General features: G+C 44.7%; 1 protein-coding gene across 1 annotated transcript in view; it reads left to right on the top strand.

Moving 5' to 3' along the window:
* DNAH14 (dynein axonemal heavy chain 14) overlaps positions 1-13406 on the top strand; it is a 1270113-nt gene that overhangs the window by 584330 nt on the left and 672377 nt on the right. The window contains exon 40 of the mRNA XM_086926153.1: positions 7352-7569. Within this exon, the coding sequence (XP_086782279.1) occupies positions 7352-7569 (218 nt within the window). The remainder of the gene's footprint in view (positions 1-7351; positions 7570-13406) is intronic.

The following is a 13406-nucleotide window of genomic DNA, read 5'->3' on the forward strand; positions in this document are numbered from 1 at the left end:
CTTTCTTATCTCTATATATTAATTTAATATGAGTTTCATAATAAAAGATATATATATATATATTACTCACTACCTGACTCTCACTCACAGTAAATTCATGGTAAATGGACTGAGGTTGCTAACTAATAGCACCTGCCTTTAAAGATAAGACTGCTGCTGGGCAGCTAGATTAAGGGTCTTGACTGGTTACACATGAACTCATGAGCACACACATGTGCAGACTGCGCGTGTGAGACTCTTACAGAATCAATACTGACATGGAGTGAGCCGTATAATGTGAGTCGGCATTCATAGTGTAGGTCTGTGGTGCTTACACTGTATTGCATATTATAGGCAAAATCTGCACTAAAGTACAGTTTCACCCTAAGTGTAGATGTGCCGTCCCTAACATCATACATTCACTTCTTACAGCACTTTAGGAGTTGCCATATTTTTCTGGCTCAGGTCATTATAACATAACATATCATAACATATGTATTGTAAAACGCAGGTTCAGCATGGCGCTGACTAACAGATGTTTAATGGTTCTCCTTTTATCAACCTCAGGAAGATGAAAGGCTGTGTGAACCCGCCAGGATTTGAACCTGTGTCCATGAGGTCGAACACAGGCCCCTACAGTGGATGTCCACTAAGCCACCAGACCTATTTCAGGTTCCAGGGCCTTCACTGCCTCTACTGAACCAAGTTAACTCTCTCCTTCTGGAGCATCAAAGCCACCGGCCCCCCACACACACAGAATTCCTCAGTTCCTGGGAAAGAAAAAGGTGGGGAGGAAATCTACATGTGTTAATTAGCTTGTCGCTTTGCAGCTGGGCTGATAGACCCCAGGCCCACAGAAACATAGGAGGAGGACCAGCCCTCTGGAGACAGCACAGGAGGGGCTTGCCTTTAAGGTATTGGTGGGAAAGGATCATCCAGCTGTGCAGCTAGGGGAGGAGCTGAGTCTCTCAGGGAAGCTCTTTCAACAGGCAACCTGAAGCCATCATATTGGATTGCTCCAGAATGCTTTGCAGGAGGTTGCAAATGTGTAGTGATGATGTGGTACCCTAGGATTGGCCTAGGAGTGCTGGGCTTCTAGATCGTTCCACATCCTCTTAAAAACCCATGCACAGGGGAGAGACTGTGTGGAAGACACTGGACCTACAAGCGACAATGGCAAAGAGATGTCCTAGCTGGAGGTGGAATCACCTATAGCTCTGCAAGGATAGACTTAGTGACTTTAAGCCTTATTTAGAGTTTGGAGGACAGGATACTTTGTCACAAATGTGACAGCTATCCTGTTCTTCATATTGCAATCGCATTATATCCTGTAGCACTTGTAACATGGCAGACAGGCTATCTGTCACGTTTGTGGCTGAGTATCATTCCCTCCTAATCTAAATATGGCCCTTTGACTCTAGGACTATGATGGGTCTCTCCAGGGCCAATGGCACTGTCCCCCTTATGGCCCCTGGAGGAACAGTCGTGGGAATGGACCTGTCAGGGTTCTCTGGATGGCTCCTCTGGGACTTCTGTGGATTGGCATCTGACTTCACTGACACACAGGTACACTGTAAGTAGCCAGGAGGATGTGAGACATAGTGAGTGCAGCAAGCACTGCGTGACCCTTTACTGCTTGTTGACGGTAAAAGGTCACGCAATACTCCACTCACAAGCAAGAAAAGAACACCTGAAGCCAGGCAGATGACTGGTCTGGTGCAGGGAGTCAGAATCCCTAGCTCCCGTCAAAACGCATCCTTTACAGGCCAGGAACCTTGGGAAAATGCTCCTGGTTGCTAGTATTGGACACCAGTTGCACAATGAGCTCAGGATGGGGCTAGAGAAAACCTGGTTTTCCGGGGGACTGGTGGCAAACAAAAAAAGCATGGCACTTCGACGAATTCTCAACAAATTCCCTCAGGGAATACCAAGTTCCCGGGCGTCGTGGCTATTATATGTCATTTTTAATGGGGGGGGGTGCATTGGGCCTCCTCCCGAGTACAGTTTGGCCCCTGAGGCCTTCATCTTCCTGGGGGTTGGTACATGTGTAAACGGGGTTGCCATGCACCTTGACTGAAGCAATGCCAGGGCCTAGTACGTTGCCCGCCCCATGCCAATGTCTGGGAGGGGCAGGGTTCACTGACCTCTTGACTACCTTCCTGCGTTCCTTCCTGGCAGGAGAAGGGCACCTCTCCCACCCACGGGTATGAGCAGAAAAGAAACTGCTCTCTCAGGGCAAGAGCATTAAAAGAGATGTGCTTGCTTGCTCCTATGTGCTACACAAAAGGTGCACTCACACATTGGAAGCTGGCAGGGGCTATAGGGCCCTTAGGAGGGGGACTCGCATTCAGCCCCAACCAAACCTCCATCTGGGTACCAATATAGGCATGAGCACCCAGCACCAGAAATACACGGCGTTAGGCCACATAAACTAAAATGGAAAGGGAAACGCAGTTTAGAAGAGCGGTGAAGTCACTCATTCCATATTCAAGCCTGGTGTGAATGGAGCACTCGATAAGTCTAAGCATGGGCTTCCAATGTACATATCTACTTTGCTGTGATGCCCCCGAGAATGGGCAGTGGCACCATAAATATATTTAACTAGTGTTATTGGGGGCTGCAGAGGTTGTAGTAGCCCCCCAAAGATTGCACCCTAAAGTCATCCTACCTCGCCCAGGGGATTGAATCCCTGACCCTTGGAACCTACTACAAGCTCTCTGTGAATCCTGTGCTTGTGCTCATAGGCTTGGAAGACAAGGACCCCTCTTGGTCGAACATAAGGCTGTGTTTGTGGCCTGAGAGAAGTAAAAGATAGACTCAGAGATAACGTTTTATTGAATTCAGTGCTTTATTAACAAAGTGGATGGTTGACAATGCAAAGTTTTACAATAATAATGCTTTGAATGATGGTATTACCCCCATTGACGTCAATAGTCGGTTATAACGTGTATTGCATATTAATGCTGTCCCTATCAATTTAATTGGTGTGGTATTGGTAAATTATAACATGTGACTACTTTTACTGATGTGCTGGCACCGTGACAAAACCGGTAGGTCTGACCTTTGGGCTATGGCACCCCTTATATTGTGATGATACATCTAGTATAGGTTGCGGTATTGTGATCATAGGGTTCAGGACCCAATAGGGTACACCATGAGGGTATCACCAAGGCACTTTGATCTACCTGATTGGATACATTTGTATTTTAATAAGTAGTTGAGTGTGATAAATGTAATTTTCCTTTTTTAAATAGAAAGCACTGACTGGACAATGATTTATTTAGTATTGTTGTTGCATACTGGCAACCTGGAGTTATGAGCCCACAGCGACCTTCCTGTGTAGGCTTTGGACTGCTCTGCTTCACTGTCCTGAGAGAGTGAAGTGCTACAGTGGGGTACTTTGTTCCCAGTAACAATTGCTGATTCCTTACTTGTGAAGAACTCACATCCTTCACAACTGATAACCCAAATTCTCACAGTCACTGCATCCATTATATTATTTATTGCCCTTGATATCTTTCAGCTAAAAACACTGCAGAGGTAACAGACTTTTGATAAAGTTGTGTTTGATGAATACTGTATTCCCTTTGCCACCTCACCTCATATTCCTTGGATTATTCTGAGTCACCATAAAGATATAAAGATAAAAGCTTCCAGGACCTGTGTGCTTGGGTGAATCACGACTAAATATGCACCAGTTGTCACTTTTGATCCATATTGCCTTAAGCAACTGCAAACACCATATGACATAAATTGTGCTCCCCTGGAAAGCATGAATAACGTTCCCAGGCTCAACTTCGGTGTTGTATACTTGAGAGACAACTTACAGTAGTTTTAATTTTAGAATATAAGTTTCTTTTTAGGGGAGGTAGTGTGCCGTACATTTTTTACTAAGAACCACATTACAAATGGGCTCCTAATACTACTTTGGTTGATTTCTGCTCAAATTTGTTTAACAATACCTGTGGTTTTATGGCATACAATACTACCATCTTGTTTTCTTGGGACAAATCCTCGATTTTAGAGCTGGAGGAATTTATTCAAAGATAAAGGCTGAATGTCATACAGAATTCTGCGCTAACACTGATTTTCCCATGCTATTCCTCATTGTATATAGGATGTACAGGGGACAACTTGTGATCCCCTTTATTACTGCATTATAGAGTACCATACTTACAGTAACTGTAATAATAGGTGTGGTATAAAAGCATCACAATTACTACTGGCGACATTATGGAGGCTGAAGTAGGAAAAGCAGGACCTATAATAAGTTTGTGGTGGACCACAGTCAATAAAACATCAGAGTTCTCCCTCATCTCAGTGCTGTAGACATTCAATATGGTGCTGGCAGTGGTGGAGGTATCACGCATAGGTTCACAGAGAGTATAAGTACTTCCTTCTCTTGAGTAGCACATGAAGGGTGGCTCCAAAGGATGGGTGTTGAATTGTGCCAGACAACTATGGCTTTGCCGCTTGAGGTATGCATTTCCTTCAAGATATCAGACTCAAATCTTTCACTACTGAGGACTTTTCTACCTCTAGAGGAAATATAAACAATAAAGGGAACAATTACTTGTTTCCAACAGGTAGGGTGGATCGCATTAGTATAAATCTTGAGAAAGTTGGGCATTTTGTTTGTGCTTCTTGTGAGACTGCAGATGAAGTTACTTGAATTGTAGTTGAGTTCTCAGCATGGCTGGACTGGCCAGCCGGGCAAGCGGACAATCCCCCGGGAGGCTGGAGCGCCGGGAGGCCGGTTTTGATACTTGGAGGCTGGTTCGGCCTCCAGAAGTGGTGGTGCACGTTACACGCTTCCAGCAAAATGTGACTCTGGTTATAGCACACATTAGCACTTCTGCACGTTGGGGCTGAAGTTAGAATTTTTGCCTTGACTGTTTTTAGTTCCCAGTCCGGCCCTGGTTCTCAGTGGTTGCAGCATCTGGTGCAGCTAGCGGATTTCAGGTCAGTTAAACAGATTACTTATCAAAGATTTTGTGTGATGTACGTGGGATGAGAACTTGTTGCTACCTTCCAGGGTTAGTTAGTGACAGATGCGTTGCTGATTATGTGGTACATCTGATGAAGTGGGTGGTCCAGTTGGAAGATTGGAACATGAGTGGTATTTGGTCAGAGAGGGCGAGACAACCCCATATCATTTGTTTGGAGCTCAGATAATTCAATTTGGCATTTTCAGCTTTTCTCTCTTGTAGGAACTGATGACTAATACTACTGTCATGCATGATGCTCTCAGCAGACTTCAGACATCACTTTACATATGGATTCTTCAATGGGATGTGGTCATTGATTGGCTATTTTCCAATTTACTAGAACACGAAGTGCACAGTGGTGTTGCTTTTCATTTTCTTAGCAAAAACTCAGAAAAGCCTTTCCATTATGAGATTCTGTTTTTCTCTGTCTCAGAACTCATGACAGGTTGTTGCCAGCACTGTGGATCAGAGTTTAGTGGGGATCTTAATTTAGTTTCAGGATTTTACATGGCTCCATCATTGATTCTTTTTTGCTCATATGAGCTATGCCTCACTCTAGCAAAGTTTTCCTGATGGAGATCACCCTGATTATGGGAGTGTATTGTTAGTTTTGTCATGGATTTGTTTTATGCAGTGTTTCTAAGGGAATAGTAACTTTAAGAATGAAGTAGTCTTTGCTTACTAAAGTGGAACCTGGATTTCATCATAACCAGTCAATACAGTTCCCGGCTCCTTGCAAGGTGGAAGAAATACTCCTTATGCGGTATCTAGAAATGACTCCAAGTCATTATGTAAACTAATGTTTATATGTTTAGCAGGCAGCTTTTTCTGGCCTTCGAAAGCTCATATGAGGATGTGTTTGTTAGGAAACATACATTGTTATATTAGTTCTTGTCAGATATCAGTAAGTGTACTGAGGACGCCAACAGACCTTTGCCTGTGGCTAGTGCTGATTTCTTGATACTGTTGCATTGGCGTAGAATTTTAATCTGCAACAAAATCTCTTTCATCACTTAGCATTGCAATTTTTACATTACAACTTTTCACTTCATGGTAGACACACAAATGTGAATTTACTTGAAAGATACAGAAATACCTGTGGCCCCATACACTGACAATGCCATCTTTATCCCTACACTCATGAACTGGAACAAGGCCGTCAAATCAGTCTCCTTGTCAACAAGCCTTGAGGACCATTACTGCCTTACACACCAACCCACATTTCGCATCAATTGGATAATCACAATCACAGTCCCAGAGTAGTTCAGAATACACATTGTGTTGCATTATAGCCATCTGAGCCTTCTGATTTTTTTTTTAATGATTTGCTCCCTGGCTTCACTCTTCTCTAATCCTTCATCATCTGAACCTAAACTTGAAACACCAGCCGCAGACTCTTTTCAATGAACTTGTCGCCTGATCATTGACACCCACACTCCCACCCGACCTCTGTGGCATGGCAAATCTCCTGCCCTCATACTCCCCTTCGCCCCTCTGCCTCTTTTTCCACAATTATTGACCCCTCCAACTCCTTTGGCCCAAAACCAAAAATAACAATTACCAGACTCCACTCCTTCATCCATGGACTAAATCGCTCCTTTCCTCCACTCCACCTAGTCTGACTAATTCTGTGGCTTTCTTCCCTCAGCCTTTGATTCTCACTACGTCCTCATACTTTTACTCATCTCCTTGGACCAGCTTCAATATTTGCTGCTTAAAGATCCTAAGGTGACCTTCTCTGTGCAAATGGAGTAATTCAAAATCCCTTAACATCTCAAGGTCTACCTATAGGCCCTCAGGTCACCTCTCTCTGCTGTCAACTCCTTACACAGCTATGTCCAGTCTTGTTCCTTTACTAGTTTTCCTCAGATGTTACTCTCCTAATCAAAGCAGTTAACTCACTTTCTCTTTTCCCAACTCTGCATTATCCCCCTACAAACCTAGTTGAGTTTATACATTGTTTTACAAAGGTAGCTTGTGCTCCATTAGTCCTATTCAATCCCAAAACCATTAAGGCCTCTCCTGCCTTACAACTCTTTTCAACTATTCTCTCCTCTCATGTGCCTATCATTCATGACCCTTCACAGAAATCAAAATTAGAATTTGTTATATATGTTTATAATCCATTGGCGGATCACATTGTGACTCAATTTACTGAATAAAGACATGATTAACCAGGACTAGGGAGACTGAGGTATTATCCTGAACTACAGATTTTTCTAAGACCCCCAGTGTTGGTAAATATCACAGCATATCTTTGTGAAGTAGGGCTTACTATATTAATTTGCACAAATGGCTGCAAAATGATCTAACACAGTTTCCTGTCAATGTGCCTGTTGCTTGTGGGTCTACCGCAGCTTTGACAATGGGATTTCTTTTTTCAGGTGACTCTTTTCCAGACTGGTGCTGGATAGTATTGGATGGTCCTGTGGACACCGTATGGGTTGAGAATTTGAACACCGTTCTTGATGACACCAGAACACTCTGCCTTGCTAGTAGTGAGAGAATCCGCTTGCCGCATGGAATGCGAATGATATTCGAGGTTGACAGTCTAGCCCAAGCCAGTCCTGCTACTGTCAGCAGGTGTGCAATGGTGTACATGGTAAGTTTCCTAGATGAATATTACGCTTCTGACTAAGATTATTTGTATTCACCATCAGCATTGGTTATACTGTTGTAACAAACCCAATCACTCACCCGCCTTTTCCCCTAACTGTCAGTGCCTTACCTTAACAATGGCTGAAGGAGAACCCACTCCAGAAGACCACGTGATACTACAGGACACCTCTGGCTTGTGTGTTTGCATTTTGGGTCTTTTTACTTCAGCAAAAAGAACAATTGATGGAAAGAACGCAGAACAATGTCATACATTCACCCCAGTACAGAGATCTTGGCCTAAATCCATCGTTTTTTTGCTCACCATGTCATTCCAGTTTGGACCCAGCCATATGCAAATGAGTCTTGACCCTGCGCCCAATGGAAACAGTCTAGCCCGAACTGCCAGGCTAGGTCCTCCCTGGACTAGAAACAAGCATCCTAGGACCGGTTTCGGGGTTTCAGCCCTCATCAACCAGGATAGTTTTGGCACAGGGGGCACAGGGTCAAGACTGATTTGCATATGGCTGGGTCCAAACTGGGGTGGCGTACTGGGCAAAAGAACGATGGATTCAACCCAGATCTTTTGACTGGGGGAGAATGTTTGCATTGTCAGCATTCCGTCGATCATTTGTTTGCTGTAACTCTTATTACTTCAGACCTGAGTGAACATCTGGTCTTAACTGCAGACCCTGTAAAAACATATTAAGTGTACCCAAACCACACCTAAATGGAAAATATTTTACAATCATTGTCTTGGCTGTTGCAGACAGTACTTGTTCAGAGACTATTCATTGGGAATAATACTCTCGCTATTACCAATCAAGAGTGTGTGCATTCACTGGTAGTCTATGGCACATTTTCCACTTTTATTTTCGCACACAAACTCGAGGTGCAGCAAACAATGTGATCAAAATAGCATCCTCAAACTCTCTATTAGGCTATGACAATACCACAAAGATAACCCACTTTATAGGCAATTAGCTTTCTAAATCCAAAGATCTAGTGTTATGTTAAAGGGGGTTTGTATAGTGCAGACGACTCACCCCTGAAAGAGTATCCCTACGCTAGAACGGAACTAGGGGTATAGTAAGCAGATCTTCAGAAAAGCTAGGTTTTCAGCAATTTTTTAATCTTACAAAATCAGAGCAAGATCGCATATAAAGAGGAAAACTGTTCCAATGATAGGAGGCTAGATAGGAAAACGAGTGTCCTCCATATCTGGATGTTCTGATGCAGAGAGGATTTAAAAGCACTTTATACTTAGACCTTAGATTTCTGCTTAGATAATACCAGGAAGGTGTGGCTTGTAGGTAGGAGGGTCTGTTCCTCAGGAGTGATTTATGTGTGAGACATAAGAGCTTAAACAAATTCTTCTTTCTGATTGGTAGCCAATGTAGTGCTCTTAAGGTAGGTTCAGACGGGGAGCTGGGCCAAAGTTTGCATACTAATCGAGGTGCAGTATTTTGTACCACCTGAAGTTTAGAGACAAGTGTCTCATTAGCTACCACCAGAAGCACACTCCCGTAGTCCAAGTGGCTCGTAATGAGGGTGTAACTTTGAGTGAGTCAGAGTGAGTGAGAATACATAATACTGAGTGAGAACAAGTGAGATTAAGTGAGATTAAAGGCAAATGAGGGCAAATGAGTGTCCAAGAGTGAGTTTGTGTGAGAATAAAAGTGGGTGCAAGTGTGAATGTAAGTGAATGAGATTGTATGAGTAAGTAAAAGTGAGGGGAAGTGAATGTCTGTGTGTGTGGGGTAATGTAAGTGACCATGAGTGAGTGAGAATGTGGTGATATGCTATAGACAGCGTAAGAAATGGGTTCAAGAACATAAAAGATAAACTACCAACCAATAAAGGAATCTGTAGAGTTAATCAGAATCACTTCACACTACAAAGTGTTTCATTTGAAAGCACGAAACCACATCTTGGTGGTCATAAGCATGACATGGAAGCACTTCCCATGTATGGTCAAAGCCAAGACAACACACTGCCAACTACATACCTACATGGTGTAGCAGGCTAACCAGTGTTTACTGCTACAGACTGCGGCAGCAATCTCTAAACATATGCTATAATGTAATACAAAATAATTTATGGGATGAAGTACCCCCTGCTTTACATTAATCAGGGTGACTTGCAATATAATTGTAACATATAGCAGGAAGTATTTTATTCCTTATAATACTTGATGACTTCATCACTTCTTACAAACCTCCTAAATCCTTAGGGTCATGCTACTTCATATGTAAGTGACAGTATGGCTGCAGGCATGAAAAATCAAATCAGAATCTGTTGTGTGACATTAAATAATGTAAAACATAATTAGTTATTTGATGTAAATACATATTAGAATCAGTTCAATCCAAATGCAAATCAGATCAGATGTAGCTAAGAATAGCTATTAACATGCAGAGAGATTATTTCATTCTTTTAAGGAGCTATGAGCAAAAAATATACATATTGTCATAAATCTCTTCTGCTGAGCACTGTTCCTTTTGTAAAACAGATCATAAAAGAAGTAATGGTTAGTTTTTGATTGTGTTGCTTAAACTGCAGCTGCAGTGATGCTCATTTTACCCTGGATCCAGTCACTGGCAGCAGGCATTATTTATGAGATAAAGTTCCCCGCTGTACATTATAAGTATATTGCACATAACCAAGGAATCCCATGACCATATAGAGCAGTGCTTCCCAAACATTTTAGAGCCATGGCCCAAGTTTTAGAACCATCACAAACCTGGAGTATCCATGGGTCTATATTAAATATTTTGTACCATGTAAAACTCTGCAAGAAAACCAACACTGAGACCGGCGTCACAAGAGAAAAGGAAATACATCTTAAAGAAAATTACGGATTCCCATCACTCACCAAACCTGGTGACATGCTTCATCATCTGGGTCTCCTCTTTTTAACCACACTAGTGGTTCTAAGGGCTAAAACCTTATCATAATGATAGGAAGCCAGAGGATGTTTTAGTTTGATTGCTTCAGATCCTACCAGATGAGAGTGGTTGTTTGTGTGGGAACAAGGTTCAGTGCGTGGGTGAAACGTGAAGTTAAAGTTGAGTTGTGACAGCCCAAAACTTTATTGATGTCTCCCGCAATTCAAATTAAAAACAGTGCAAAAAAGACAGTGTCAACAGACAACTGTCTAGGATATTAAAGTTGTCAACATGTTTCAGCACATGAGGTCAATATTCAACCAGTGCCTTCGTCAGGACCCAACCAAGGTTTGCTACTGCAACAGTGTCAAAAGCAAATATAATGTGAAAAACAATACTATCATTAGCCATACATACAAAAATGGTTGGTAACGATACAACCAAATTCACCTATTTCTTGGTGTGTATTTCTCTCCCTTCTGTAGTAGGGGATCTCTGTGTATAGTCATAATCTAGTGAAAAGTCCCACCCATGTGCGTGGACCCCGGCAATCAAAAATAATCTCTTAAATTGTCAAGAAATGCAGAACTGCAAAGACACTTAAGAGAGAATTCAAAGACAAATAATGCAGCCTATATCCACAGGCTACACTGTCCAGTACTTCAACTAGAAATTCCACCAAAAAAAACACACACAACACAGCCCGCCCAGTTTCTTCCATAGAGAAATTTGCCTCTACCAGTAAAAGCCTCTGGAATGATAGAGAGGAAGGCATGGACAGACAAGCCCCATAGGCTGCCATTATGTGGCTTAAATAGGATACTGTGCCTTTAAGAGAACTTTCCAGAACTTCTCCCAGTATCCCAGAATTCACAGCAGGTCCCTTTTACTTTCACTGACCCTGAAAATCTACCTACACTCTGCTGATGAAGGACAATAATCCTGAAACACCGGTGTCCAGAGTTGGCCTGCAACTTTGCATTTATACTTCGGAACTTTTGAAAAGCGCACTCGCTTAAAGAAACTGCATTTACCGTGATGCTCCTGGGGTTACCCGCTGGTTGGTGGAGTGGTGTGCGACCTATTGAACCCCCCTTTTACTTTCAGTTCTTTTTTCCGGCTCCTGCTAACAGGACCCTGGCATTGAGCTCTCCCTTTTTCAAAGGTTTATTGGATTTTTTGTGCACTTTTTGGATAAAAGTGTTTTCAGTTATTATATCTAGGTGTTTCCCTTCACTCCTGTGTGTTTGTTCAGGCTTTTTAGGGCTCTAAAATGCCTGCTCTTTTCGACAAGTGCCCAGCATGTGGAAGGAAGAAGTCCAAGACTGATCCACACGACGTCTGCATTATCTGTCTCCCTGAAGCACATGTCCCTGAAGAATGTGACATCTGATAGAACCTTTCAGCAAGGACCCTGAGGGAAAGGCTGAAGATTAGGCTTCAATAGAGGAGAGACGACTGCAGGCTGCAGGTGGGTCTGGGCAGGCTGGGAAGGTTCCCTCTGCCTCTCCTGAGGCCTCTGGGGGGCTCCCCAGAGGCAGTAAGACCATCAAACAATCATGTTCTCCATGGGTGTCGATTGCATTGACGACGACGTCGAGAGGGATGACGACGGTGTGTTCCCCATCTCCCCGGGGCTCCGGGTCGAGACGGCGTGAAGAATCGACGTCGAAGGGCCTGGGTAGGCCCCTGTCGAGACCACCGTCGACGGCGTCTTTGTCGTCGACGTCGACGTCAGCGTCGAGCTATCGGCGTCGAAGAAGGAGCGACAGGCTTCGGCGCTCGCCGTCAAGGCGACACCGCCGATCGCCGTCGAGAAGACGGTCGGCGTCGAGGGGATCCTCGACGTCGAGGACCTCAAGAAAGCGGTCGGCGTCGAGGAGAAGTCGACGCTTATCTTCGAAGACTGAACGTTCGACGTCGCGGAGGTGGCGTTCGGTGTCGAGGAAGAAGCGATCGACGTCGCGGAGGCGGCGTTCGACGCCGGAGTCGCGGAGGCGACGTTCAACTCCGGAAAAAAGACGCTCAACGTCGAGAAGGAAGAGATCGGCGTCTCTGAGTTGTTCCAACTCTCCTAAGCGGCGCAGAAGGAGTTCTGGCGGCAGAAGTCACGCTGGGTCTGGTGGAGGGCGCCGGAGACGGCGATCGCCTACTGGAGGGGCTGGTTCGCAGTCCCCTCCCCCTAAGAAGTCACCAGGATCGGTGTACTTGGTGGTATATACACCACCTCGGCCGAAGTCGCCCCCTCCTCCTGTACCTAAGGAGGATCCTCCCGTTAACCCTCTACTTCCACCACTTCCTCCCTCAGGACAACCACCACCACCGCTTCCGCCGTATGGGCCCGCCCCTCGGTCGGAGATACCTCCTGTTCCGCCGCCAAGGTCGGTGTCACTGCCCCCACTTCCTACACCGCCTAAGGGGACGCCTAGACCGAAACCCCAGGATAGGCCACGGAAGACTCCTCCATGGAAACCTGCGGAGCGCCCACGAACTGGGAGATCGCGCTCTCGTTCCAGGAGGAGGGAACGATCGCGCAACAGGTCATCCACGCGGTCGAGACGACGCCACAGAAGGCACAGGTCTCGTTCCCATACAAGGTCCTCAGGGACTAGGGACTACTCTCCGACTTTGTCGGGGTCACCGGAGACAAGGGTGTCACCGGTTGATGATCTGGTGCCTTTCCACAATGTCCTGTTAAGAGGTGCAGCAATATTGGGCATCTCCTTGACGGTACCCATGCCCAAGACATCGGTAATCTTCGAGACACTGCACCAGAAACATCTGTCTCGTCCATTATTGCCACTGGTACCGGGCCTGGAGGATCCGGCCATGGACCTTTTTCTCACCCCGGCGGTGACTAAGGCGCCCCCCTCGAGACTACAGAAAAAAATACCGGGCTCCCGATTCTGATCCGGCTTTTCTAAGAGTGGAACCTCCTCCAGACTCTGTGATAGTG

The sequence above is a fragment of the Lissotriton vulgaris genome, chromosome 6 (assembly GCF_964263255.1).
Source record: "Lissotriton vulgaris chromosome 6, aLisVul1.2, whole genome shotgun sequence".
Taxonomy (NCBI): Eukaryota; Metazoa; Chordata; class Amphibia; order Caudata; family Salamandridae; genus Lissotriton; species Lissotriton vulgaris.